Source organism: Equus quagga, chromosome 1, assembly GCF_021613505.1.
Source record: "Equus quagga isolate Etosha38 chromosome 1, UCLA_HA_Equagga_1.0, whole genome shotgun sequence".
NCBI classification, from domain to species: domain Eukaryota; kingdom Metazoa; phylum Chordata; class Mammalia; order Perissodactyla; family Equidae; genus Equus; species Equus quagga.
The window spans coordinates 32553784-32581396 of record NC_060267.1 but is presented as its reverse complement, the minus strand read 5'-3'; the positions used below and the strand labels follow the sequence as shown (position 1 = coordinate 32581396).

Sequence of the window (27613 nt, the reverse complement as noted above, 5' to 3'; positions counted from 1 at the left end):
GACGGGCCCCAACAGCAAATAGCAGCTCCCGTGCCTCCCAACGCTTTCCCTCGGGTGCACGCCGTGCGCTGAGCCGTGCAGAACCCGCTGTCATCTGGCTGGACCTTCTTTCTGCAAGATGGCTCCTATACCATGACCATTCCGAAGAACCAACTCTACGTGCCACTTACACGTCCGGATACGGCCAGTGTGGCTTAGCCCCCTGGGACACGACACCGGACTGGGCCGGACCGGCCATCCCAGATGTGATGTCTTTTTGACTCCCTGGACCCCAGACTCCCTTCATCCCTTTCCTCCCACGCCCGTTTCTCTTTTTTTCTCCCTCCCTTGAAAGGCAGCGTGGAGGAAAAAACAGACTGGCTTCCTCTCGCCTCCTGTCCCCCGCGATCATCGCGGCAGCCCCTGGTAGGCTGAGAGCCGGGGCGCCCGCGGCCCGCCGCCTCCCCGCCTCCTCGAGCACCGGATCCGGGCGGCAGGTCAGGCGGCCTCAGGGGTCCTGCGGGCGGAAGTGAGAAGCGCGGTGGGAGGAGGCTGCAGGCTGGGGCTGGATCCCCTTCGCGGCAGTCGCGGCCCGGAGATCCCGGGCGGGGCGGGCGGCCGCCTCCCGACGCCCGCGCGCGCCCGGGCCTTTTTTGGCGCAGACGGAGAGCTGCGGGGCAGGGCCGCCCCCCCGGGCCCGGGAGGAGGGGCTGCCTCGGGGGCGCCAGCACGACCCAGATCGGCCGGGCGGGCGCGGGCGCGGGCGGCCCTCCGCCTCCCTCCTCCCGCTGCCGGCGCCATCCCTCGGCGCGCCCAACCCGGAACCCGGCGAGCGCGCGGGGGCGGGGAGGCGAGCGCGCGGAGCTGCCGGGCACCCCCGGGCCCCCCAGCCATGTCGGCCGAGGAGATGGTGCAGATCCGCCTGGAGGACCGCTGCTACCCGGTGAGCAAAAGGAAGCTCATCGAGCAGAGCGACTACTTCCGTGCGCTCTACCGCTCCGGCATGCGCGAGGCCCTGAGCCCGGAGGCCGGCGGCCCCGAGGTGCAGCAGCTGCGCGGCCTCAGCGCCCCGGGCCTGCGCCTGGTGCTGGACTTCATCAACGCCGGCGGGGCCCGCGAAGGCTGGCTCCTGGGCCCGCGGGGGGACCAAGGCGGCGGGGTGGAGGAGGAGGAGGAGATGGACGAGGTGAGCCTGCTTTCCGAGCTGGTGGAAGCGGCCTCCTTCCTGCAGGTCACCTCCCTGCTGCAGCTGCTGCTGTCCCAGGTGCGGCTCACCAACTGCCTGGAGCTGTACCGCCTGGCGCAGGTGTACGGGCTGCCCGACCTGCAGGAGGCCTGCCTGCGCTTCATGGTCGTCCACTTCCACGAGGTGCTGTGCAAGCCCCAGTTCCACCTCCTGGGGGCTTCTCCCCAAGCTCCGGGGGATGTCAGCCTGAAGCAGAGGCTGAGAGAGGCCCGGATGACCGGGACTCCTGTCCTTGTGGCCCTGGGAGATTTCTTGGGGGGACCCTTGGCCCCTCACCCCTACCAGGGGGAGCCCCCGTCCATGCTTAGGTATGAGGAGATGACTGAACGTTGGTTCCCGCTGGCCAACAACCTTCCTCCCGACCTGGTCAATGTCAGGGGTTACGGGTCAGCCATCCTGGACAACTACCTCTTCATAGTGGGCGGGTACAGGATCACTAGCCAGGAGATCTCCGCTGCGCATTCCTACAACCCCAGCACCAATGAGTGGCTCCAGGTGGCCTCCATGAACCAGAAGAGGTAAGCCCGCAGCAGAGCGCTGGTTCTTTCTCATTCATTCAGTTGTTCATTAACTCATTGCCGTAATGTTTACTGAGCAATCGCAGGAGGTTGTGCTGAGGTGGGAGTGACGTCTTCAGGAGTGTTGCTGGCCTCACTCTGGCAAAGTTCCCAATGAACTAAGAACTTGCAAGGAAGAAGAGGCCCAGCGAGGTCCACTAGCTGAGTAATTTCCTTGCAGGTATCATACACGCCATCAGGCAAACTGCTTTCTTTGCCTCTATCCCAGTGGAAAAAAAGATGTGATTTCCTAGAAGGATACTTCAAAGCAAAATTAAAGGACAGTTTTCTTTTTATTTTTACCTTTTTTATTTTTTAGGGCCTGATCCTGATAATAATGACACACTGGGCAGTAACCTGTAACACTGACTTTGGGGGATTTTTTATTGTTAATGACTTTGAAGGCTTCCACGCTGGGGCACCAATCTGTCGTCAGCAGATAATCATTAGAATTGTATTGATATTAGCTATATAGGATTTCCTTTCTTATTTTTTATCCTCTCTTTTGCATCTCCCTTCCTTCCAAGACAATCATCCTCATTGACCCAAAGCTTGAGCCTGGCAGTGGTCACCGACAGAAATAGACTATTTCCACCCACCCCAACCTTCCTTCTTCCCATCCAGCAGATCCCGTCCAACATGAACTTGGATGACTTGAAGGAAAGAAAAGAAAAGGAGGAGTTGGGGGCTGGGGTGGGGAGTAGGGAAAGGAGCCAGGAAAGGAATAGGAAAACAAGAGCAACGAGCAGATACAGGAAGAGATGGTAGGAGATAAAGATGGTAGGGCCCAAGATGGCCCAGAGCTATTCACAAATGGGGAGAAGAATCAATGAAACCCAAAAAAGGACAAGAATACCCTTCCTTCTGGTCCACCTGTATCCATCTCAAGCCACACTGTGCTCTTGTCCTGAACTGTGGAGCAAGGAGCTGGGGTACTCAGCGCTGCACAAAGAAAGTCTGCACAGGAGCGGAGAGGCCATTACACATATTTACTTGAGTTGAGGGGCCCCCTGGGCTGGGGGGGAGGGACACTGGCTTCACGTCTACTAAAATATAAAATTCATTTTGGAAAGTGTTCTTTTTTTTTTTGATGATTAAAAATAGTACATAGTTATTCGAGAAGACTGGAAAAATGGAAAATGAAGAAGCAGAAAGACTATGAGTCCTACTTCCTCCTTCCTAGTGGCAATAACCACCTCCAAGTTGGCGTATTTTCATCCAACCCCTTTTTAGTGCATTACTTATACCGTTGAGATGAGACCGTATTTAAATTTTGATGTCAGAAGTGTTATTTTTAAATAAATTCTAGGACCTTTAATGGAAGCAACGAAGAAACATTCAACGGTTATTGGCAGTGCTCAGATAAGGCGTGAAGGCCCAGCAGGTCGTCTCTCACCTCCTCACAAATCTCCAGCTGTATCAATTGGTGCTCAACATGCCACCTCTAGCTCCACAACTCTACTCGCAGAATTCTTTTCTTTCTTCACAAATCCTTGGTAGTCTTTTCTTTTTTCTAGGAATGCCCTTTCTGTCCTCTTTGAAAAAAAAAAAAATTGAGTAATACATGCTTAGAAAAATTGCAAATGACATGAAACTATAGAGTAAAAAATGTCTATATAGCCATACTTACGTATTACAAATTTATAAATACCTATTTATATTTATAAATTATAAATGTATTTTCATATAAATATAAGTGTCAGTAGTGGTTAACAGGGAAAAATGTATATATGTATGCATGTGCATGTGGGGGTACACATGTGTGGGGTACGTGTACAACTTTTACATATTTTTTACTCAAATTAATTAGGTTATGCTGATTATTATGGCACTTGATATTTCCACTTAATAGTATACTGTATCTGAGAGTTTTTTTCTATATCAAATGTAGATTTCTATATACAAATGTAGACCAACTCACTCTTGTTAATGGCTGTGTAGTATTCCAGCCTGTGGATGTACCATAATGTAATTAGCTGTTCTCTTATTCTTGAGTATTTGGATCACTTCCATTTGCCATTATAAACACTGCTGTATTGAACACCTTGGTATATGTGTGCATATCTTACTAGGCATATGTGAGTTCTTTCTATATGGCAGATTCCTAGAATCCCTGGATAGGTGGGGCCAAGTGTAGGTACATTTAAAATTTGGGTGTCTCCTGCCAAATTGCTTGTCAAAAACTTGTTCTAATTTCCTCTCCCATCAACAGTGTTTGAGCTTGCCACTTCCCTATACTCTTGCGAAGATAAGATATTATCATCATTTTTTATTTTTACCGACCTAATGGGCAAAAACACTGGTGTGAATGTCTCTGATCGGAAGAGAGTTTGTTCTTTTCGTGTGTTTATAGGCCGTTTGTATCTCTTTTGTAAATGGCCTTTGCTGAGTTTTAAAAAAATGGATTGTTTATCTTTTTCATATCCATGATAGAAGTTCTGTTTATGTATATAGATGTTAATCTCTTGTCTGTTAGATGATGTTGTACATGTTTCCCCTGCCTTTACTTTATCATAAGGTTCAAAAATGAAATACCCAGAGCGACCAGGCAAGTCAAGTCAAAGAGTAGAGGGGTGGGTGGCCTTCAGGTGAACCAGAGAGCTACTGGCCCACCGCAAGAGGGCTCCACCGCTCAGCTTCAGCCAGTTATCGCCTAGGGGGAGTAAGGAATGGTGATGCCAGACATCCAGCTATCCCGATTTTTAAATGTTGGTCACTTTGTCCACTTTAAAAACAAACAATCAACAACAACAAAAACCCTGTAGACCCAACAAAGTGCAGCCCAGCACTGGCCTTGGCAACCTCCAGTTTTGAACTTCAGGTTTATAGTGTATTCTTGTAGGAAGAAATTTTGAATTTTTGGTAGTCACATTTGTCACGTGTCCTTTGAACTTTTTGTCTTGCGTAGGAAAGACTTCTACAGAAGTCTTTCTAAGAACTTATAACTACTCATCTGTCGTATGCTCCCTTACTTTTATAGTTTTGCCTTTTTACATTTACATCTAAATCTATTTGAGATTTATTTTCATATAAGGTATATTGTAAGGTTGTAACATATTTTTTGTTGTTGTTTTATTATTTTTTTTTTGGTGAGGAAGATTGGCCCTGAGCTAACATCTGTTGCCAATCCTCCTCTTTTTGCTTGAGGAGGATTGTCACTGAGCTAACGTCTGTGCCAATCTTCCTCCATTTTGTATGTGGGATGCCGCCACAGTGTGGTTTGACAAGTGGTATGTAGGTCTGCACCCAGGATCCAAACCTGTCAACCCTGGGCTGCCAAAGCAGAGCGTGTGAACTCAACCACTATGCCACCAGCCGGTCTCTATAAGATGTTTTCTAAAGGTCCCAGTAGCCTTCTCACCGTGATTTGCAAAACCAATTATCATATGCTAGTTTTCCTGTTTCCAAATTGGCAGATTGGCCATTCCTGCACCAATAACATTTTTTTCCTGATTAAAATCCTTTAATAGTTCCATCCACACCCCACTATGGCTAAACCAAATTACTTGCAGTTTCTGGAAAGCATCCAGTTATTCTGTGCCTTTGTGGTTTCCTAGAGACTATTGTATGACCCTAGAATGTTCTTCTTACAAGTCTCCACAAAGCCTATTCCTAATCGTCTTTCTCGAATGTGCTTAAATGTAAATTGTGTTAGCAGTCCTTCTCTGACGTTTTAGTCTGTTTAGACATCCCTCTCGCAGACCAGGACCACAGACCGCCATCTCTGCATTTTAATTATCTGCTTCCTTTTCTGTTTCCATCCTTAGTCACGATTCCTTGAGGGCAAAGGACGTCCCTCTCATTTCTCTATCACCAGCACCCACTTAACATAAAAATTACTTAAATATAATAAAATACATAGGGAAAGAGCTGGCCTAGGAGGCTTAAAGGTCAAGCGTCAGGTCTCAGGAGCTTTGAAGAGTGGCTGCAGTCACTGACCAAAGAATGAATCTCACTGACATCCAGCGTGGTTTGCCTGTTGGACATGGCCTAGGCTTTTGGGCATATCCCTTAAGCAACAAAGACCTAAATGTCCAAAACTGAACTCCTACCTTATCCGTTTTCCAGTAAATCTGTGTTTGCAGTCCCTGTCCATGTATCCTCATCCTTCCAGTCACCCAGACTTAGAATCACAATCTTCCGACTACTTCCTTTCCTAATACATCAGTCTCTAAGTCCTACTGACTTGATCTCCTCAGTGTATTTTTATCCTCTCTCCTCCTTCCCCCCATTACCTGCCCTGGACTGGAAGGATGATCAATCTAGGCTGAAGAACCTCTTCTGGTTTGGATGGGTGTTTGGTAGGGCCCTGTCACTGAGAAGGCCACGCATATATCCTGGCATTCTCCAGCCTCTAGGTTCCTTAACATCAGCTCTGGCTCTTGCATCCCTCTGGGTATGGTTGTTGGCTGGGCTCCCTGGGAGAGCAGGCCCTGGATCCATCAGCTTGGCCAGGGGGCCTTGCTCAGCAGCTCCGAGGCCAGCAGGTGGCATCTCACTGGACTGGGGGCCCTGACAGACCTGGGTGGACCAGGGCTCTGGGTCAAGTAGGTCCATGCCTGGCCCCAATGGCATGGATGGTAGGCTATGGCTGCAGCGAGTGCCCTTATCCAGTGGGCCCACCCTATCTTGCTGGGTTTCTTGCATGGGTGAGAAATCCTGGGAGGAGTCTCCAATGCTCACTCGAAGTGGTGCGGAGCCGGAGCCTGCAGATTTCTTTCAGCCCGTGGCGAGCTTAGCAAAGGAGGTGACCCGCCTGGGTGGGGAGCTAGGCCTGGCCAGGGCTGCAGGGGCCTCACTCAGGCACACTGGGCAACTCAACATACATTCCAGTGAGCCCAGGCGAACAGGAGGGCTTCACTCCAGGCTGCGATCATGCCTTTGAGAGCGCTGACGTCCAGTGCTAAGTTTGGGGGGTGAAGTATTGATGCACACTTGCCCCTCGATCACAGCAGGGCCCATGGGAGCTGCCACTTCCTTTGAGGAAACCCTTGCTTCTTATTCCTCTGGCTGGACTTCTGGCTTCTGGAATACGTACTACTCAGAGGGCTGGCTAGGACCGGGTCTGGGCCAGGGCCTGGTATAGAACTTGGTGTGTTCCTCAGAGCAGCTAGTAATGGAAGAGCCAGCTGGGCTTGGGGGTTATTGGGAGGACAGGTCCCAGGTGACAAGTTTATAGTAATTCTCTGTGGCTGCAACAGGACGGGCCTGGCTCTGGAAGCAGGCTGTGAGGTCAGCCACAGCTGGGCAGAGCTCACAGTGTGGGCGGTAGGAGTTGCAGTTGGCATCAAGCTCAGGAGATGAGGCATGAGGACCACCATAGCCTCCTTCCCTTCCTCCATTGTCAGGGTGGTGGGACTCCTCGGCAGGGGAGCTTTGCAGGTCCAGGTAGAAGGTGCCAGGGTCTGAATGGCTGCAGAAGGAAGAGCCGCTGCAAGATCGTGGGGCTGAGTTGAGATTGGCACGGGAGTTGCCATGCATCTTGCAGAGGGTGCTGAAAGTGACCAGCACATCATCCGAGCTGTTGCAGGAGGAGTCACTCACACAGCCCAGGGATGGGTCAGCCGCCTTGGGCTGACTGGATGTGCTACTGCAGCGGCAGTGCTGGGGTCCTGAGCCTGTGCATCTGGGGTTCCCTGGGGATTCATCTGAACTGAGCTTCCATTCCTGGTCAAAGGAAAAGCCAGATTTATCACTGGCTCCACCCTCACTGCCGCTCCCACCAGGTCCCCCACACTCATCCAGCTCCATGGTCTCTGCTCCCAGCTCCGGCCGGCAGTGGTAGCTAGTGCTGCACTCCTGGGTATCCAAGGTGGTTACTGGCTCCTGTTCCTGCCCCTCCAACACTCCAACCCAACTACTTCTTGTCCTCCATGGCCTGCCCACTCTGGGGCCAGGTGGTGGCAGCTGGAAAGACGATAGCTGGAAGGTGGGCTGGCCAGCCCCATGCAGGTGGAAGGACTGCTGGGTGGCACTATCACCAATGCTGTCCTCATATAGGTCACCAAGTCTTGGCTCAGCCACACCCTCCCGCAGCAAGAAGGGACTGTGTCGTGTGGGGGCCCCAGGGCCTCTTCCATCCCGACCCCTACTCTGGGTGCTGTCTGCAGACCGTGCAGAGCCCCCTGGAGGAGAGTGCAGACTGTTGCAGAGCAGGGAGTCAGCTTGTCCTCGGTCTTGAGCAGGCTGGGTGATGCCCAGCTCTGGTGGGCAGAATGGAGTGGGTCTTGTGCTCCCACTCCCTCCACAGCACTGCCTGTCTGGGACTTGACGGTGCACCAGGGGGATGTGGTGGACAATGAGGGTCTCCACAGGCAGCTTTGGGGGACTATCCATTCTGGAAAGGTCAAACAAGGGCATTAACAGCACCAGCCACTGGCCCCAGAGCCCAGTGGGGCAGAACGCGTTTCCTCAGGAAAGCTTGGCACCTCGATCCCCGCCTCAGCGTGGTCCTTGGTTGGTAACGCCCGGCCTCCCTGCAGCTGGGGGCGCGGATGGTCCGCCCACGGGCTGCCCTCCGGCCGGCCCTCAGGATGGCGGGCGGTGGACCGGTGCCTCGCCCACCATCCTGCTCCCGCGGTGCTGGGCGCTTCCGCGAGGGGAGCCAATAACACATTTTTACATTGTAAGCTGGTAATCTATTTAATTTACTGTCTAGTAGAATAGAGACCCCTTTGTTCTCTTTTAATTCTCGGCTATTTTTTGTATATTTTCTTCTTCAGATCAACGTTAGAATCAGCTTGTCACGTCCTGTTGGAATTTTGATTAGGATTGCATTGTATTTATAGATTAATTTGGAGGAGGAGTCACAGTCTTATAGCACTTTACAGCTAGAAAAATGTTTTGTTTTTCCATGTATTTATCAACATCTTTTGTTCCTTCAGGAAAGGTTTCTTTTATTATCTTTGCATACTCTGTAAATTTTTTGTTAGGATTCGTCTTTGTCTTCTTCTTTTTGAGGAAGATTGGCCCTGAGCTAACATCCGTACCCATCTTCCTCTATTTTGTATGTGGGATGCTGCCACAGCATGGCTTGATAAGCGGTGTGTAGGTCCGAGCCCAGGATCCAAACTGGCAAACCCTGGGCCTTCAAAGTGGAGCTGGTGACTTTAACCACTATGCCAGTGGCGTGACCCCAAGGATTATTCTTAAGTATTTTCTAGTTATTTTTTTTTCCTATGTGCATACTTTTTCCATTATATTTTCTAATTGGCTATTGATGCCATATTGGACTTTTTTACCCTTCTTTATGTCCCTCATGCCTTGACTCAGCTCTGACATATCTCAGGAGTCCCTTCCTGAACCCTCCATTGGGCTAAATGTTCAAACTCTCTGCTCCTCTAGCACACTCCCTGCCTTGATTGAAATTTTCTGTTTGTATTTGTCTCTTTCCCTTCCAGTCTGGGCCAATTACTTATTCAATACTTATGTATATTCCTACTGCTAACATGGTGTCCAGTAAAGAGTAGATGCTTAAAATGCTTGGTTTTTTTGAATTATGGAATGCATTTTTACATTATCATAATAAAAGTGAATGCATAATTTTATATTCTTTTAAAATGTGACATTATAGTGAACATTTTTATCTTGTAACAGTCATTATACTTATTTAGAATAGCTGAAAAAGATTACTAGATAACATTTATTTGAGCATTTATTCTGTATGAGGTGCTGTTCCTACTGCTTCGCATGCATTATCTTACTTATTCTTCACAAGGACTATGTTAGGCAGGTTCCCATTTTACAGAGGCAGAAACCGAGGCACAGAGAGTTAAGTACATTGCTCAAGGTGTATAGTAAGTAGATTAACCAAAATGTGAATATCTGTTGAATAGCTATGACCAGTTAGAGTGTTTATAAGTTTTGGCGTATAGACTGGCAGTGGCCATCTTCATGTAGACTTAAAAACTTTCCTTTTAAAAAGGATTTTCTTCTAAGAAATGGAGCACAGATATTTTGTGGTACTGTGCTACTTTTCAAAAATGTCATCACGTGTGCCTCAGCTTCCCCACAGCCCTTATGGCCAGCATTTTTCTAGTCCCTATTGTAAATAACAAAAATGACATGGTTCCTGCCCTCGAGGAGATTATGACTGAGATGATGATTGAGTTTATAATTTAGATGATGAGACAAGTAAAAAATGAAACCTAGAGTAGGATTCTTCTGGATAATACACCCAACACAGGTTCCGGAAACACTGGAGGCAACTTAGAGCCTTGGGTAAAAAGGGCAGGTTTCAGCTTTAGTTACACAGCATTTCACACCTACCTTTGTGATGTGTTCAGACTGTTTTACTTTGACAAAAGGGTCAAATGCAGAACAGCGCACTTCCCCCGGGGACTGCACACTGTGATGATCTCAGAGTCTTAAACAACAAGGGGCAGGCAGGAGCCCTAGAATTGGGAGATTTTATAAAGCCCTCTGCCCTCTGGAGAAAATGATGCTATATGACCAGTAGCGGACAGACAATGAAATGTTTGGTGCTCTGCCTATATACTTGAAAATGGCAGTGTGAGTACCCAGCACCCTCTGAGAAGATGCTTTGAAGTCCAGGTACACAATGCCGTCTGGTGGTCTGAGTGTGAATTTCATCTCAGGAGTTATTGGGACATGACTCTTCACATGTGAAAGCTGGTGTGTCCACAAAATTGCTTGCTTTCCCTCCTCACTTTAATTAGGGCTAACCCGCAGGAACTGGCCACTGGTGCAGCAATCAGTTCGTTAATTTCTCTGTTTCTAAAGTTGTCTCTAATCTCTTCCATGGCCCTGCACTTTTGCTCTGCAATTGGAGTTGGCGTGTGTCCTCCTGTTGGGTGAGTGGATACGGCAAGGCTGGGAGAGAGACGTAGCAAACACCGGTCCTCTGGCAGAGATGGAATTACAGTGGTCACCCTTAGTTGTCCCTTTCCTCTGCGCCAACATTTAGTATTTTAGAGCATTTCTAGAGTCATAGAACCTTCGAGAGATTTTGTCCTGTACGGCTAATGTTGCGGTGGAGCCCAAGAATGGTGTGAAGGAAAGAAAACTGTGTCTGTTCATGCCACGACTACCTCCTGCACATGGTCACTTTGGCTGACAGTTTAAATTGCTTTGTGCACTCAGGTTTCTCAGAGATGGTAGTAGGTAGCAACCATGACCACCTCTGTGTCCTGACCTTTGCTCTTTCTGCTTCCTGGCACCAGGGGAGGTGCATATGTAGGGAAGTGGTAGAAGGTAGGCAGCAGAAGGGAAAAGTAGAGACAAAGGGCCTGGATGGTCCACAGACATCCTCTTCTGAGTGGTTGAGAAGGGACTAGAGAAAGGATCCTGCCATTTCACTCTAAGTTTTACTCTAACGGTCACAACTTTCTATGTAGCAATGGTTTACATTTCTTGGGCTCTTATTCTGGCCAGCTTATGGTAGTCATTACTGTAGATGTCACTTCGTATTTCATGCTCACATCTTCTCTGTGAGATAGGCATTATTATTGGCCCCATTTTCCCAAAGGGGAAACTGAGGCTCAGTGAGTTTAGTTAACCTGCACATAGTCACGAGGCCAGCACTCTAGGCCCCTCAAACCTCTAAGTCATCCTGCCTCCCTCCAGTTGTATATTGCTATTGTCAGTCACTGATGTCTGTGTCCTGGTGTTCAGCATGTCTCATGTTACATAGCTTTTAAGGATCTAAAGAGCTTTTCGTATTTTCTAAGTGAAATAGAAATTAAATCGTCATCTAATTTTTCTCACTTTCATGTCTCTTTACTGTAAGTCAGTTCAGTATGCGGCTACAACAAATTATTTGGCTTAAAAATACTTCTTTTTGCCTCCTGACTGTAGTATGTTGGGGATCCATGTTAAGAAAACATTTAGAGATGATAATGTTTTAAAATAACTGATAGCTTAGATTCATACCATTACCATTCAGGAGGTGAAGAGTGGAAGAGTTATTTTCAGAAAGTTGGAAATGAGGAGCTAAGTGGCGGGCACTTGTGGATGAGAGAGCACTTTGTATGGAATGCAGAGTACCTTACAGCCAGTGACTGTTACAGTGGACAAATGAGAAGCCAGCCCTCCTGAAGTTAAGAAACTTGGGCTAATGACATGCAGAAAAGCATTCCCTCTAGTGACCTCTTTCTGCCAGTGTTATCCTTTTTAACTCTTACTGTGTGTGATATTGTGCTCTTCTTATCCCCACTTCACAGATGGGGAAACTGAGACTCAGATAACCTGAGATTCAGTGACTTGTCCAAGGTTACATAGCTGTTGAGTCGTGGAGTGGAGACTTCTCTATACAGCCTGGGCTCATGGTCCTTAGCGGTTTGCCTTTCCATTGAGTAGTCTGTCGTTGGGTGGCAATCCCATCATAAAACAAATTCAGTACTGGAAAGTGTTTCTCTTCTCTTCAAGTGAATTTGAGCATGTTGGGGTCTGGAGAGACGGAATTGTTTACTTTTAACTGCTATTTATTAGCCTCAAAAAGAAGACCCGTACATGTTTGCGTAAGACAAATGATTATGCTGGATGAATATTAAAAACTGTTTTGATCTTACAAAATTTATTATCTCTGTACCTTTGCAGAGCAAAAACAAATTGTGGGCTAGTAAAATTTAGCGCTTATTTACAAGTTTTATTTCCTTTGGTTCCCCCAAATTTGCACACATAGAGAGAGCATCCTGGTCAGATTTTAAGGACCATTGGCAGCAGGAAAGGTAAGCAACATGAACCAGGGACCCCCCAGGAACTGCCACCCCGGTGAAGACTGTTGGCATGAAAAATTGGCTGGCTGGCTGGTTTTAATGGACAATACAAGGTTCTTGATGAAGAATGCTCTATTCACTCTTTGAAAAACAAAACGAAACTGAACTAAAACTCATTTAAATATAAACATTACAGGCGCCTTTAAAAAGTCCTATTTTTTTAGTAGGTGGCTATTACTAACATCTGTTCTGTGTCATAAGGCATCAGTGCTTATTGAACACCTGTGAGGATGTCAGGTGTGGATGACTTTTTCACTGCTGCTGCTCAGTCTACCCTCTTACATACTTTTTTCATTTGTACCTTCTTTCCCCATTCTTTCATAGGATATTGTTATTTTTGAAGAAATCATTGTGTTGGAGTTAGACGTGGCCTCTAAATTCACCTGGTCTAGCCTCTTTATTTCAAACACTATAAAACTGAGACCCTATAATGATAGTATCTTATCTCCGTGTAGTACTTTCTGATAAACTCTGCTCTAATTTTCTCGACCATCCTGTGATGGGAATTGTCCCTCTACTAGAGATGAGGAGGTGAAGTGGTTGGGCCAGGTCAGCTAGCTGGTTATCAGCAGAGGTGGGACTAGAACCTGGGGTCTCCTGATTTGTGCCCCGGGTCTTTCTGTTGCATCGTGCTGCTGCTCATTCTATTGTAAACTTGAGACTGTTGGACATATCACAGGAGGCTGCCCAGCACTCTAAGTGTTTATCCTTCGTGGCCTTCGATTAATACCCGTGTGCTACATTGTTACAAGTTAATTTTTTTCTTTTCCATTCAAAAGTCATGAGACTTTTATTCTCGTGTCTGAGGCCGAGGAGCAGTGTTTAATTGTATTACTGAATATGGGGCTTAAAATCAGTGTATTTCTCTTTTTTAAATTTTATTTACTATTATGATAGGTGAGCATTTGTTGATATGAGTATTTGTTGAAGTTAACATGTGTAAATACCCAAAGAATGCTGGATCAAAACATTTTTAATTAGTTCAGTGCCTACTTCCCCCACCTCATGTGTTGTGAAGCAATATACAAGATGCCCTTACATGGAGGAGGGAGAGCGGGTGATCTTCTTGGGTGTACTCATAGTGAAGCAGTCTCTGAACCAGCCTTTAGCAGCCACCCTTCGCATGTGCCTGTCTGTGTAGGCAGTGCTCGTGTGCACCTAAGATGGAGCTACCCACTGGGCAGAAAGAGTGAGAAACATTCTCAGTAGAGAGAGATAAGGGAGTGAGGTGGGCATGTTTCTCCTTTACCACTTGTTCCTGCTCCTGAAAGAGGTGTTGAGTTTAGTGTATACAAAATGTCTTTGGTTCTTGGCACGAGGCTGAGCCAGATTAGTCCTTGTTATATTGAATTGCTTATCTTCAATTGCTAAAGTTTGGAGAATGCACCATTTTTGTGGATTCTTGGGGATAAGAATGAAATTTGAGATGCCATTGGGTCATTGCTCTATCCCCTGGCAAAATGGCGCCCAACTTGGAGAGCTCATTTTCTTCAAAAATCCAGCAGCTTCCACACTCTGCTTAAGCAGTTCATGCCCTTGTCTTACTTTTTGGTGATCAAAAGAACTGACTTTGTGGCCCTTTGTGTCTCTCTTTCAGGTCTAACTTCAAACTTGTGGCTGTTAATTCAAAACTCTATGCCATTGGTGGGCAGGCCGTTTCTAATGTTGAGTGTTACAATCCTGAGCAGGATGCATGGAATTTTGTGGCACCCTTACCAAATCCTCTGGCTGAGTTCTCTGCGTGTGAGTGTAAGGGGAAAATTTATGTCATTGGAGGATATACTACGAGAGGTAAGTGAAGGGGCCAAGTAAGTGGTCCTCTTATATGTAAGCTTCTGCAGCCCGCGGAGGGGCAGGAGGGTACCAGAGCAGACATTCCAGTGTGCACAAGTGCAATGATTTTATGCATTACATACTGTATATTTACATATTGGAAGGAAGAGAGTCCTGTAAGACAGGGGTGGCTTGGACAGGAGGGACATTTGTTGCCTTTGTGTGAGCATGAAGCTTGAATGGAGTAGGGGGAGCTGTGAAGAGAATATGTATTTTCTTTCTGCTCTGAAACACAGCCTTGTGCTCTGCCATCTTGTGACTTGGCTGGGTGACTGCCATCCTTCTCCCAAACATACACCAGATCTGCCTCCGTGTAACATTGTGGAATTTAGTGCCAGTGCATCCTTTCGGATCGTTGTTTTCCTTTTCCCCCTTCTTGAGCACAAACATATCAGATATAAATTCCAGAAACTGAGCTCTAGGCTTTATTCACATATCATAGGAGGATCAAGAACATGAATATGAAAGAATTCTTTCCTGACCAGTGGTGGAAGGTGGTTGTGTTATTTATTAAACTATCTGTATGTGTTTTTTCCTTTTTTGGTAGGCATTTTATAGTTAATAGTTTGGAAATAAAAAGTTTCTCCCGCGGGCTTTATGCTGCTGTTGGTGGTAGGAAGCCTCTCACATGATAGTGATGGAAAACAGCTTGGTTGTGGTCAGAAAGGCATGGGGGACCACCCGGAAGAGGTGTGATTTTCCTGTTATCTCTTCCCTCATTCAAAGCAGTTGTTTCCAAGTTGTCTCTTGGCCAAGGAAATTTATTTCTTCCTTTGGTCTATCTGACTGGATAATGCCCAGAACTTATAGAAAAGGTGTAACTGGCCTCAGGACTTTTAGCCATATTGTGGTGGTAGAGTTACCGTTATATCTGACATAGGGAAAGAACCCGTCACTCCTCTCGGGTACAGTGTGGGCAGGACAGAGCTCTCCAGCCCTGGCTGATAGTAGACATGGGAAAATGATGCTGACGGCTGCATTAGGCTGCATGCGACCGTAGGTAACTTTGCAAAGAACAGAAATCCACATACTAATATACTGTGGGTGCTCAAAAAATTTTTCCACCACAACCAAATGTGTCTTGTTTTGGGGATTTATGTTAGAGGAAGAAGTTAAGTGTAAAATGTTTCATGAGCATCTAATTTACTTTTTTGTGTGTGTGACAGCAAAAGATTTTGATGAACACTTCTTGGAGTCCCTCTAAAAGTTGATTTGGTGGGAAGGATGGTGGGCAGTGTTTTAGTTTCCTGTGGCCAATTTAATAAATGACCACAAACTTAGTGGCCTAAAACAAGAGAAATGTATTCTCTCACAGTTCTGGAGACCAGAAGTCCGAAATCTAGGCGTCGACAGGGCTGTGCTCCCTCTGGAGGCTGGAGGTGGGAATCCTTCCTCTTCCAGCTCTGGTGGCTCCAGGTGTTCTTTAGCTAGTGGCTGCATAACTCCAGAATCTATGCTTCCATCTTCACCTGCCTTCTCCTCTGTGTATCCTTGTCTTTTCCTCTTCTCTCTCTTTTAAGGACACACGTCTCGTTGGATTTAGAGCCTACCTGGGTAATCCAGGATGATCTCATCGTGAGATGCTTGACTTAATTACATCTGTAAAGACCCTTGTTCCAAATAAGGTCACATTCGAAGGTTCTGGGGGTTAGGAGGTGGACGTATCTTTTGGGGGTGTGGTATGCTTGATTATGCATTTAAGGAGAGGCGGTGACCAAGAGGAGTGCCTGCGAAGCGGTGAGCTTTTTTTTTCACTCCAAGTTTTCATCACTGGTGGAGCTGTTCCCAATGTCCTTCCCTGGTGATTCTTCACTGAAGATAAGATAATTGCCAGCTTTTCCTTTACATATAGTCAGAAAAAGAAAAACGAGATCTAGCAGTCATTTCTTTTCTTTTACTTCTTTCATCTTCAACATTAGTCTTCAGGTTACAGGGATCCACTTTATGTTTAACTAAACCATAGCACCCAGAGAATTGCTGTGTGTGCATATGTATCTCTGTGTGTGTCTTTTCTCCTAGGAAAGTAAATACAGTTATTTGCTTTCGAACATTTCTAAGAATTCTGACTCCCCCCTAGATTTTGTAACACAGAGTGTACCCTGTGGACTGACCTAATGCACACATATCCCCTGGCTTCCCCTAGCCAAGAGCTGGGAAGCACTGACAGGCAGCACTGTAACCCGAAGAGTACTCTGCTGGTAGATTTCCTAGTTTTTCCATGACCTTGGCTGAGCAAATGTTCTTTAGATTTGACCTGGAAAACCCTTGCTTGTGTGTTTTCTAGTTTCACAATCCACTACTAATGTACCTTCTTCACTTGGGCCACCCACCGTGATTCTTGTCCTGGATTCCCCAAGCCAAATACCCATCATGGGATGCTTTGGTGATGTGGATGGATGGGTGTTTGTATAAGGGTTGAAAACGAGTTTTCTAAGTTGAGAGGGCAGGACAATTACTTATACTCTGAAGCCCCTCCACCCCCACCCCTGCTTGGGCTCTTCCCAGCACTTCCTAACAGTTCCCTATGTTTAAAACAAGAAATCATAATCATCGTGAAAAAAAATTCGGGACTTCAAGTTGGGTTCTTAGCCTGTTGGCTTCTTAAGTTAGGTGAGACCTTTAAAATTCAGTAAGTAATAGTTCATGATTTTTATGAAAGCTATTTGATTTTTTTAAAAAATTTTTCAGCAGTCTATTTTGTAGGCTCAAAATAATATTATAAAATAATCAGGTAAAATGAATTGCACTGGTTTCTTGCTATTTGATGATTTTAATTCTTTGGCTAGCATTGAAAAATTAAAGGAAATTCAATAGAAAGTAGTAGTAACCACTAAAGGGAAGAAGGGTGATATGTTAACTTCAAAATCAACTCTAAATGTCAAAGTCAAAAGGTCCTTCCACCAACTCACACTGCCTCATCATGGTCTGAGCCCTTGTTGGATGAGTAGAGAAAACATTTACAGAAGCCCTGGAAAGACCTTCAGACCTAGAACTGAGAAATACGTTGAGGAGTTGCTAGAATAAGTCGTTTATTCATGCAGTGGGAAGTCAGGTTACTAAGGAGCACTTTGTGATACATTAGTAACCAAACTCCCTTGGGGTGTCTCCTAGAATGACCTTTATCACAATAGCTACAATAAAAAGACAGATAGAGAGCTATTAGCGTGGGTGGAAAATAGAGGCACACCTCCCTAAAGCTATAACAATTCTGAGATTTCTGCAGGCCTGAGGACATGTGCACACAAAGGATTTGGTCTCCTTTCAGTTCCTTCTGTGCCCTCTTAGGAGGCACTTGACTTGGTACCAGAGGTAGTAGTGGGGGAGCTTTTTAATCATTACTAACCACGGATGGGTCCTTCTGTGTCAGGAGGAGGTGCTGCTCCCAGCTTCTGCAGCAAACTGCTGCACACTTTGGTCGTATGTCAGTTCTCAAGCTGAGCTGTCTCTTACACTAGATAGAGTTTGCTGTTTGTTTAAATAATAACAACAACAGACAGAAAGTTCATTCTTTCTGATAAGTCGAGCATTTCTTTTTCCTGCTGAGGTTAAAATATTCTGTGTGTTCTTTCCTAAAAGAGGAAAGAAAAGGAAAAAAAGAACAATTTTAAACAAAGACAAATGAAACTAGATATTTTAAATTTTACCAGCATTTTTCAAAAAGGGAGTAGGCAATGTTTTTCCTTAAAACAGCTATTAATTCAAAATAATGTCAGAGCAGTCTTTCATCTTCTATCTGATTTTATCCACACAATAACTAGCTGTCTCTTGTGAAAAGGGCAGGGGGAGAGGGGAGGGCCTTTGTTAGTGTATCTCTCTGGTGTTAGAATTGGGAAACAGAATTGCCAAGTGAGTTCTATGGCTTCAAGGCCAAGGTCAGACTTTCTTACATTTCTCCTGACTTGCAACTTTGTGTCCTTGCCTTTAGACTGTCCCTGAAGATCCTGCTTGGCTCACTTCTCTTGTTTCGTAGAATCTGTTGTCAAGAATAGATCCTCTTGTGCTCAGCCTGTCGTCTATATTATGCAGTCAGTGATTCTGTAGCTGTTGATGAGGGTTCTGAGGCTGTGCTTGTTTTTACATTGGCCTGATGGTTCTAAAAGGTGGAAGGGTACCAGGGAGGAGGGGATCGGCTCAAATCACAGCTGCTCATCTCTTGGGCCTTGCTGATTCTGAGAGGCTCCCAGGGAGGGGACACATCTGAATGTGAAGTGAGTGGGGATGGTGCTAAGAGATCTCTTCCCAGCCATTTTGAGAACTGTTTTCCCAACCTCCGCTTTTCTGAAATAGTTTTGCTTCTATGTTACCAAATTATTCTGGTGGAGGTAGACGTTTTTATATAGCCTAGGCAGTCAGTGGTGTTACTCGTGGCTGTGTCATCATTTGGCTTCTTTCTTCCTTTCAGACCGAAACATGAACATTTTGCAATACTGCCCCTCTTCCGACATCTGGACGCTGTTTGAAACATGTGACGTCCACATTCGCAAGCAGCAGATGGTGTCCGTTGAGGAGACCATCTACATCGTGGGGGGATGTCTCCATGAACTGGGGCCCAACCGGAGGAGCAGCCAGAGTGAGGACATGCTCACCGTGCAGTCCTACAACACTGTCACCCGGCAGTGGCTCTACCTCAAGGAGAACACGTCCAAATCGGGTCTTAACTTGACTTGTGCACTTCATAATGATGGCATCTACATCATGAGCAGAGACGTTACCCTATCCACCAGCTTGGAACATCGTGTTTTCCTCAAGTACAACATCTTTTCAGATAGTTGGGAAGCATTTAGGCGTTTCCCAGCCTTTGGACATAACTTGCTGGTTTCCTCTCTTTATCTGCCCAATAAAGCAGAAACCTAACTGAATTGACTTAGTATTTAAAAGAAACCTGGTTCAAGACACACACACACACAAAATGGTGGTGTCCCTTTTCAAGGGAGACTGATTTCTAAAGGGAAATTGTGGTTAAAGTAGTCACATATACAACAGCTGTAAATAAGCTTACCTGAACTAATTACTTGAAAACTGTGGAGAAAAGAGACCAAGGTTATTATTTTTTTAATTATTGATTTTTAAATGATGGGAGCAAATCCATAATAATGTTTTCATTCAAATATGATACCCTTGAATCAATAACTGAAACTGATCATCAAAAAGAAGATTCATTTGTATCTGCTTAGTAAAGGGCCAAAGTCAAGAATTGGTGTGAATGGTAAAGATGATTTTAAAATCTGTTTTATTTAGGTCACTTGAAATATCATTAACACCTTAAGGGAGAGATTTCTTTGTTGTTATCAATTTACTTGACAAACACTGATTTTAACTGTCATTCTCCCTTCCTCTCCCCAGTCATACCGCGTACATTTCCAGTGTGTTTAAAATATGGTTCTATGTTCAGATCTTTTATTTGCACACTACTTTCCAGAACAGTGACAATGATGGAACCCTACAGTGAATTCTTGCAAACATCCAGTCCTCCCCAAAACTTGCATGAAAACATTCTCAGCTATTTTTCCAGTCTTTTTTGCGATTATGGATGCTGAGTAAAAAGGCAGATATAGCCTCTTGCTTCTATTATGTGGCAGATTGCAGATTTATGTGGTCAGATAAGTTGCATTGCTGGCATTCTGTATTGTTTAAAAGAGAGGATGTATTGTTTAAAAGCATGGATATGTATATTTTTAAAACTGAGTCTTAAATTTAAGTATAAAGGGAAGGAAACACCAAATGAGGAAAAAATTGCCTTTAAGAGTTACTTTTATTGAATGTATTTGACTTAGTTCTTTTTGTAAGATTGAAAAAATCATCCTGTTTAGATCAGGCATCTTTCTGCTTTAATCTTAGCCCTTAATTCATGCTTTGCTTTCGTGGGGTAAAGGGAGGATAGCTGTGAAGTATTTGTGCTGGAGAGAGGGGAAGAAGCTCATCCGGATGTGGAAATGGCATCTGGTGGCCTTTCTGATGTTAGGTAGGCTGCTCTGCTTGCCTTGGTTGTGAAGTCAAATGGAACCCAGCTCAGGCAGTTGTTTGTTTTCAGTAAGCCAGTTAACAATGAATAAAAGCTTCTGCCGATCATGGATCAGCATTTCTTTAAAAATATATACATAAACTTATAGAAAGTTTATTTTGATTGAAAAACGCTCTCTGAAATTCTCTGATCTTTTGTAATGGAATCAGTTAAACTGTGAGCTGGATTCCATCTTTCTTTTCTAACATTCCGGTTACAGCGTGCCTCACTTGAAGAAAGTCCCCTAGGTAAACAAATGCGGCAAACTCATGCATTCAGTAGACGCTGAGTGCCTCCCGTAAGCATTCACTGTGCAGTCGTAGTACAGTGGAGTTGAGTACTTTCACAGAGTTCTTCAGTTTATCAAAAGGGTCGCTACAGGGTGTCTTTACAACCATGGCCTCCTAGTATATTTAAAATAAGAGTCTGGTTGTAAAAACTCTATTTGCACAACTTTTAGGAATGCTTTGATTAGGGAAGTTGCGGTAAGCCTTTATGGTGGACATGGAGACAGATCTTTGTATCTTGTCACCATATAATCTTCTCAGTATTCTACCTACAGCACTATTTAGGGGTTTCTAAGCCATATCCATTTATTCTCAAATACTTAGCCTTTTTTTTTCAAACTCTGAACTGAAATCTTCCTGGAATGGTACTTTAATAATAGATTTATATTAATTTATATTCACTAGAGTATTGAGTTTCCAGTGACCTATGATTGCCTTACATATATTTAAAAATTTAATTTATTTTAGATAGTTTAACTTGTTGCTACAGAGCTTAACTTTTTTAAGGCTTAATCTTATATGTTCAGAAGATTCTAGCCAGTTAAATTAGTTCTGGTCAAACAGTTGGACATTGGCTTGTAAATAACCACATCATAAAAAATATAATATTACTCCTGCCAACCAATTCTCTTCCTGATTACATTCTTTGGGTCTGTTTTCCTAATGCCGACAATTAGATTCTTGGACCAAGTGAAGGCATACTCTGATCCACAAAGCTCTTTTTATAAACCAGTTTTGATGTGTGTGTAAATGTGCATATCTGTGTATGTGTGCATATGCTGAAATAGTATAGCTCTCTCTGAGATACACAGACTTCTAACAAGGTTTTGTTACTCTGGGCTGCCAGTAGCACTTGGGCAAAGGGGAATGTGCAGTAAGAAGAAATCTGTGGATTTGGGACATCGTGCTCCCTGTAGCACACATCAGCTATGTGGACATTTTGAGGGTAATTTTAATTTAGTTCGGTTCTCTTGTTGGTGCCAATGTTATACTGAGGACTCTCCCTATGATGAAGGCAATGTTTCTTTGAAAATCTCCCCTTATCTTCCAGGACTTTACTCTTTGGTGATCTGTCTATTTTCTTATTTTCTCTAAGTGCTTTATTCTTCTTTTCTGAGATGCCTTCTGAGGGGCACTGACCTCCCACTAGGGAGAGGGGAGTTACTGGGAGGACCCCGAGGGGTAGCCACACTGCCAGAAGCAACCTAATTTACTGAGAATGGTCTGAATGGCAGAGAGTGAATCCTAAGTATGGATTGGTAGAGGGAGGATGTTGATTCTTTCTGTCATTCTTTCTGGCTTTCCTTTCAGCACCCCTTGTTTCAGGGGCCTCTCCCCTTAGCATCCTTTAAAAGTTTTTCTGATGAATGTGTAAGAATTGATTATGTCAATGGTATTAGTTAAGTCATAGCAATGAAGTACTGAGAAGGCTATGGATACTAGTAAGAAACAAGTAGGTTAAGATAAAGCATGAGTACCAAAGAGAATTTAACTGTCATTTTTTTTTTGAACCAAAATCCTAAGTAATTCTAAATGCCTTAGATATCAGTTAAAGTTGTACTGAGATGGACAAAGCTCTTTCTCTGCAAAGGGAGTAATCAAGTTAATGCCTGTTCTCTTTCAATAAACAGTTATTTATTGAGCATTGTGGATGCCATGTTTTCATATTTCCAGGTAAATTCATGACCTTACTTGTTTGGCTGCACAGGTGAATCGAGTGGAAAGGCCTTGGTCAACCAGCATTTAATGAGCAGTAGCTTAATGCAGAGCACTCGAGAGGCAGCATAGCAACAGAAAGGGAGTATGGGTGAGTTGTTGGGTGCCCTTCTCCTAGATCAGGGATGGGGAATGCAGAACGTCTGTGCCACCATTCTTTCAAGGTGGCGTTATGAGTGAGGGGCACTCCTTTCCTCTGTGCCAGGAATTAGTCTCAGAATCTATGTCATCAATACTTCCAGGCATCCATTACAGTCCATCAGAGTGAGATGAAGCCTATTTGTCATCCCTCCCTTAGACAGAGGGGTGAATGAATTAGGTGAGTAGATACCACCCAATATGGCTTTGAAAGCAGTGAGCTGATTCAGCCCAGTTCCCAGTTCTTAGTAGTACTTACTGTCTACCATGTGCAAGACAATGCTAAGAACTGGGGATACAGACATAAATAAGCCACCATCCCTGACCTTGAAGAGCTTACAGCCTTGTGAAAATGTTTGCAGTAATCATGACTTGAGTGTCCTCAAAGATGACCACTTTTGTCAGGCACACCTGGCCACCTGTTAAGTCCTGGCACAAACTATCCATTGCTTCATCATTTACTAACAAACATCATGAACCAGCTTATCTCTAAATTTGAACATCACATCCTATGTTTTCGTTTTGTTGTGGTATGCTTTTTTTCTCACTACTTTTCGCAGTCTTCTCTGTACTTCATTTTTTGAAAAAAAAATTGTATGTGGCCTGCTTGACTTAAAAATACTTACTAGCCACCACAGCCTATGCAGCTGAGGGCTCAGCAGCTTGATCCTGTGAAAAGGAGGCACAAAGCCAGGGAAGTAAGTACTGGGAGAGAGGCAAGCTGTTTGCATGTGTGTTTATACCTATGCCTTTAAGATACTTTTATAAAAAGTATTAATAAAGAAATGGTCGTTAGGGTACTAGTCCTGACTAAAAGTCAGTTGATTTTGCCTTTGTGATTTTGCCTATCAAAGGGTAGTTTTCCCTCCTTATGGTTCATTCACATAATAGTATTTGTTTTTCATTTTCTTGTGTTAACTTAGGAACACGATATAAAATACACACCAAATGGCACATACTAACTTCTGCACTTGACATAACCATTTTTATCCATTCCTACAGGAGATGGGTTAAATGTAAAAGATGGCCAATTTTGAGGAGCAAAAGGGTGCTGAAATGACTGGTAAGGTCGGCTGCTGCTTTCTCAATTGGATGCCATGGTTTATTACTAGTGAAGAAAAGGAAAATGTAATTTGCATTATTATGTCATTTTTCTAAAAAAAAAAAGTCTTAATAGGGGCTCTTTAGATGTCTACAATGTTTTCCTATGTAGTGGTCATTTTAGGAAAAATGATAATCTGTAGAATGAATAGTTATGTTTGTTATGACTGATACTTTGTTGAAAAGTTTGTATTGAGTCTTCAATTTCAAGTGTGGCTTAAAATGTAGACATTATCATCTGATTCATTTAAATGCAAGGATGCCTCTGAAGCACTCATTCAAACAGCATTCGTTTTGTGTTTATGACTAGAAGTATAGAAGAACATCTCTTCAAATAAAACAGTTTTAAATCAGCTTCTGTTGTCCGTTAGGTCTGTGTACCACCTGTGTTTTCAGGGCTGTGTCAGAGCTGGGAGGAAAAAGGTGAAGCAGGAGACAGGTCCCTGCCTGTGGAAAGCTCCTGATGCGCAGGGAAGGCCGGACTAACACTGGTGAACCAGGTAGAGAGGTGGTGATCCTGTTGGAAGGAAGAGCCAAGTGGGGCAGCAAAGGTACTGAGAGCTGTTAGTTTGGAGAAGACAGATCAGAGGAGAGTCTCTGAATCCTTATAATTCTACATAAAAGAATGAAGTTCTAAATGCACAGCTTAGCAGTTATGGCCCACCCTGATCTGTTCCCCCTTATATTTTCTAACTTCCCACTGTTTCCTTTTAGCACCCGTCACTCCTGGAAAACAGAAACAACTTCTTGCTCTTCTATTGCGTTAGTTATGACTCTGATTGACCATGAGGCTGGGAGGGCAGTGTCATAAAACGGGGTTCAGTTATTCGACAGCATCTATAATGTCCATCCCCTTCCATCCTTTGATTGCCCCACGTGGGGGAACGTGCTTGCACATGCCCTTCTTATACATACAATTTTAAGAATGAGCCACCTTAGAATAATACGACTACCCCATAAAAAACCCACCGTATACTCACCTTTTCCCCAAGGGAAACAGTCAAAAATCAGATCCAGCTCCTGCATCCAAGGGGATATCATGGCTCACTGAGTCCTAAGTCCAGGGTTGTCAGGGGATGTCCATCCCTCCGAAGCCTGTGGGTGCCCACTCAGTTCTGACAATCGATAAATGAGTGAATAACTCAACTATTTCCTGCACACCCAGGACACAACAAAACAGCCACACCCAACGCTAGTTGAACACTTACTCTGTGCCAGAGACTCTAAGCATTTTTTATTTAACTTATTCAGTCCCCACAACAGTCCTGTGTGGTAAATATGAGCATTATGCCACTTTACAGTCGAGGAAACAGGCACTGCAGTCACAAGTTGCCGTTTGGGGAATGGGAGAAGGGAAAACTGCACACAATAGTCACTGGTCCAAATCGTATACTTTTTCCTGCTGGTGGAGGCTAGCAAGGGCTCCCTCCCTTGGGCTGGAGTGGATTTCTGGTCAGCCAATCTGGGAGTCCTTGGTTCTGCTTTGCAGCAGGATGTTCCAGCTGTGCCTGAGTGGGTGTGCCCGTGTGGCAGCCCTCTTCATGTTGGCATGGTGATGGGAGGTGTGTGGAGGAAGCCCAGAATGTCTGTAGAGGCTGAGGAATCCCAGGCCCCTGTTTGCAGGCCATACACATTTCCTTGGCAATAACCCCCTCTAAAGAACCCAGTTAGATGCTGGTAGATCTGATCTCTGGCAACTCTGTGGGCCAAAGGCCCGGCTCTAGCGGAGCCCAGTTCCTTGGACTTGGAGCCCATCTTTGTGATTTCTGTCTCTTGGCCACAGACATGCTGCCTCTACCCTTCACCCTCAGCTTAAGGGTTCCAATCCTTCCTCAGCTTTGGGACAACCTGATACAACAGGGGTCAACCCTTGCCAGACTGCATCCCGGAGAATGCTGCTTTAGTAGACGTGATTGCCTGTATGTGGCAGGAGGGCTTTGGGGATGAAATTCCCACCCCATTTCTTTGCCTCCTCCAAGGGCCCAGTCCTACTATATTTTTCCTGACTATCTGTTCATGCACCTCTGATTGAAACAAAGACTCTGGCTCTTGCAGTTCTGCAAGGCATGTATTATCTGCCGCTCCACAGTCACCTGGCTGTAGGCAGAAGGATTAGAAGCTTGGACTCCAGAGCAAGACTGGCCATGTTTACTTCCCAGTTCTGCCAGTTTCTAGCTGTATAGCCTTGGTCAGGTTACTGCATCTCCCTGGGCCTCAGTTTCTTTCTTTTTTTTTTTTTTTTTTAAGATTAGCACCTGGGCTAACAGCTGTTGCCAATCTTCTTTTTTTTTTTCCCAAAGCTTGGCACCTGGGCTAACAACTGTTGCCAATCTTTTTTTTTTTCTGCTTTATCTCCCCAAACCCCCCACTGTACATGGTTGTATATCTTAGTTGCAGGTCCTTCTAGTTGTGGGATGTGGGACACCGCCTCAGCGTGGCCTGACGAGCGGTGCCATGTCCGTGCCCAGGATCCGAACCCTCGGCCGCCGCAGCGGAGCACACGAACTTAACCATTAGGCCACGGAGCCGGCCCTTCAGTTTCTTTATCTGTAAAGCAGGGATAACAACAGTGTCCACTCTATGGGATTATTGTGAAAATTGAATAAGGAAATCTGTGTAAAGTGCACAGAACGACATCTGGCACGTAGTCAGCATGTAATGAAAGCTCTTCAAAGCTGTCAGCTGTTTCCTTCATACCTTCAAATACACTAGTTTGGCTGGCAGCTTATGCCTTTCTTAAAATACCCTACTGAAGCCTTTAAGTGGTAGTTAACAAATCCAAGATCCTGATGTGTTTCTACTACTTCTCCGAAAGAGCTGGCTTGAAGGGTGTGAATCCCAAGACACACAGTATAATCAGTTGCCTTGCTTCCCACATGAGGATATCTACCTATCTCATCCTTCACCTTGTTTTAGCTGATTTGATATTTCAGCTCTAGATATTTGCAACATGCCAACCCAAGTACCAAACTATTAAGACTTCAATTGGACTAGCTCAGTTCAGGTGTCCATGAGGTAACCACTGTGGCCGAGGGGTGGAGGGGAAGCTGAAGCTCAGCCATATGGAATGGGTTCATCTCAGATAACAGGGGTTCCACTTACCAGAAGAAAGGGGTGTCAACTTTTGACTCCCCAAAAGACCGTCTGAACAGCCTGTTGATTGAGCAGAGCGAAGTTTCTTACGTTTGCTTCAGTAAGGAGGGGTCACCACTTTGAAAGAGTCTTAGTCATGTCTCAGAAGGGAGGAGTCAGGTTTTCAGGCCTGGTCTGTGTGATTTTAAAGCAGGTCTTGAGACTGGGCAGAGCTTGATATAAGAGCTTTGGGCCCAGGGCTTAGTGGGCACTGGTCTTGATGAGTAAGCTGTTAGTAAGTGAGCTAATTAGTTGGTTCATAGTTTTATGGAAGACAAGTTTTACAAAAATACTTGTTCCTGGATAAGCTTCAGCTGTAACTCTCTCGAGCGCATATATTTGTCTTATATAATAGTTCTCATGCGCATTTCTTATCTTGTTCTAGATTGCCGTTTCTTTGATGATAACGTGTTGTATCTACCTTTTTGTCACCCTAAGTCAAGGCATACAGCAAAGCTTTGTATACAGCAGATTCTTAACATATTTGTCCAATTTGGAGGGTTTTGAAGCCTCCGAAATGTAGGTTTTTGCTTTATCCAGCCATAAAATTTCCCTATAGGAAATAACATCGTGTTTTCTTGATGAATGACTTTTATTAGGAAAACCTTGCAGTGCACTTTTCTCTTCTACCAATGTGCATAACCCATCAAGCAGGTGGGAGATGTTTTGGCTTCTGGCTGGGGCTGGAAAGAAAATTGGCCCACAAACAGTAGCGATGCCAGTGCCTAGAGCTCAGGGGCACTGCAGGTAGATGGGAGTTCAACTCTATCACTTCTGTGTTCTTGTCAATGGAGTCGACATCAGGGCGTGACGGATATTATTATTGCACTTACAGAACCATTCTTTTTGTATGATCTGATTTGAATGCCACAAATATAGTTACTGGA

At 44.9% G+C, this 27613-nt stretch overlaps 1 protein-coding gene across 1 annotated transcript; it reads left to right on the top strand.

The window, feature by feature from the left end:
* Positions 1 to 739: 739 nt before the first annotated feature.
* On the top strand, positions 740 to 23947 carry KLHL42 (kelch like family member 42). Its single transcript, XM_046670928.1, has 3 exons — positions 740 to 1743; positions 14116 to 14309; positions 18754 to 23947. The coding sequence occupies exons 1-3, from the start codon at positions 872 to 874 to the stop codon at positions 19203 to 19205; spliced, it is 1518 nt and encodes a 505-aa protein (XP_046526884.1). The 5' UTR covers positions 740 to 871; the 3' UTR covers positions 19206 to 23947.
* Positions 23948 to 27613: the final 3666 nt, after the last annotated feature.

What these genes read in the sequence shown, in the direction of transcription:
- KLHL42 (XM_046670928.1), top strand. Translation starts at nt 872, where the DNA reads ATGTCGGCCGAGGAGATGGTGCAGATCCGCCTGGAGGACCGCTGCTAC. An exon ending in GCCTCCATGAACCAGAAGAG is followed by an intron (nt 1,744 to 14,115) that starts GTAAGCCCGCAG and finishes TCTCTCTTTCAG; the next exon opens with GTCTAACTTCAAACTTGTGG. An exon ending in TGGAGGATATACTACGAGAG is followed by an intron (nt 14,310 to 18,753) that starts GTAAGTGAAGGG and finishes TCTTCCTTTCAG; the next exon opens with ACCGAAACATGAACATTTTG.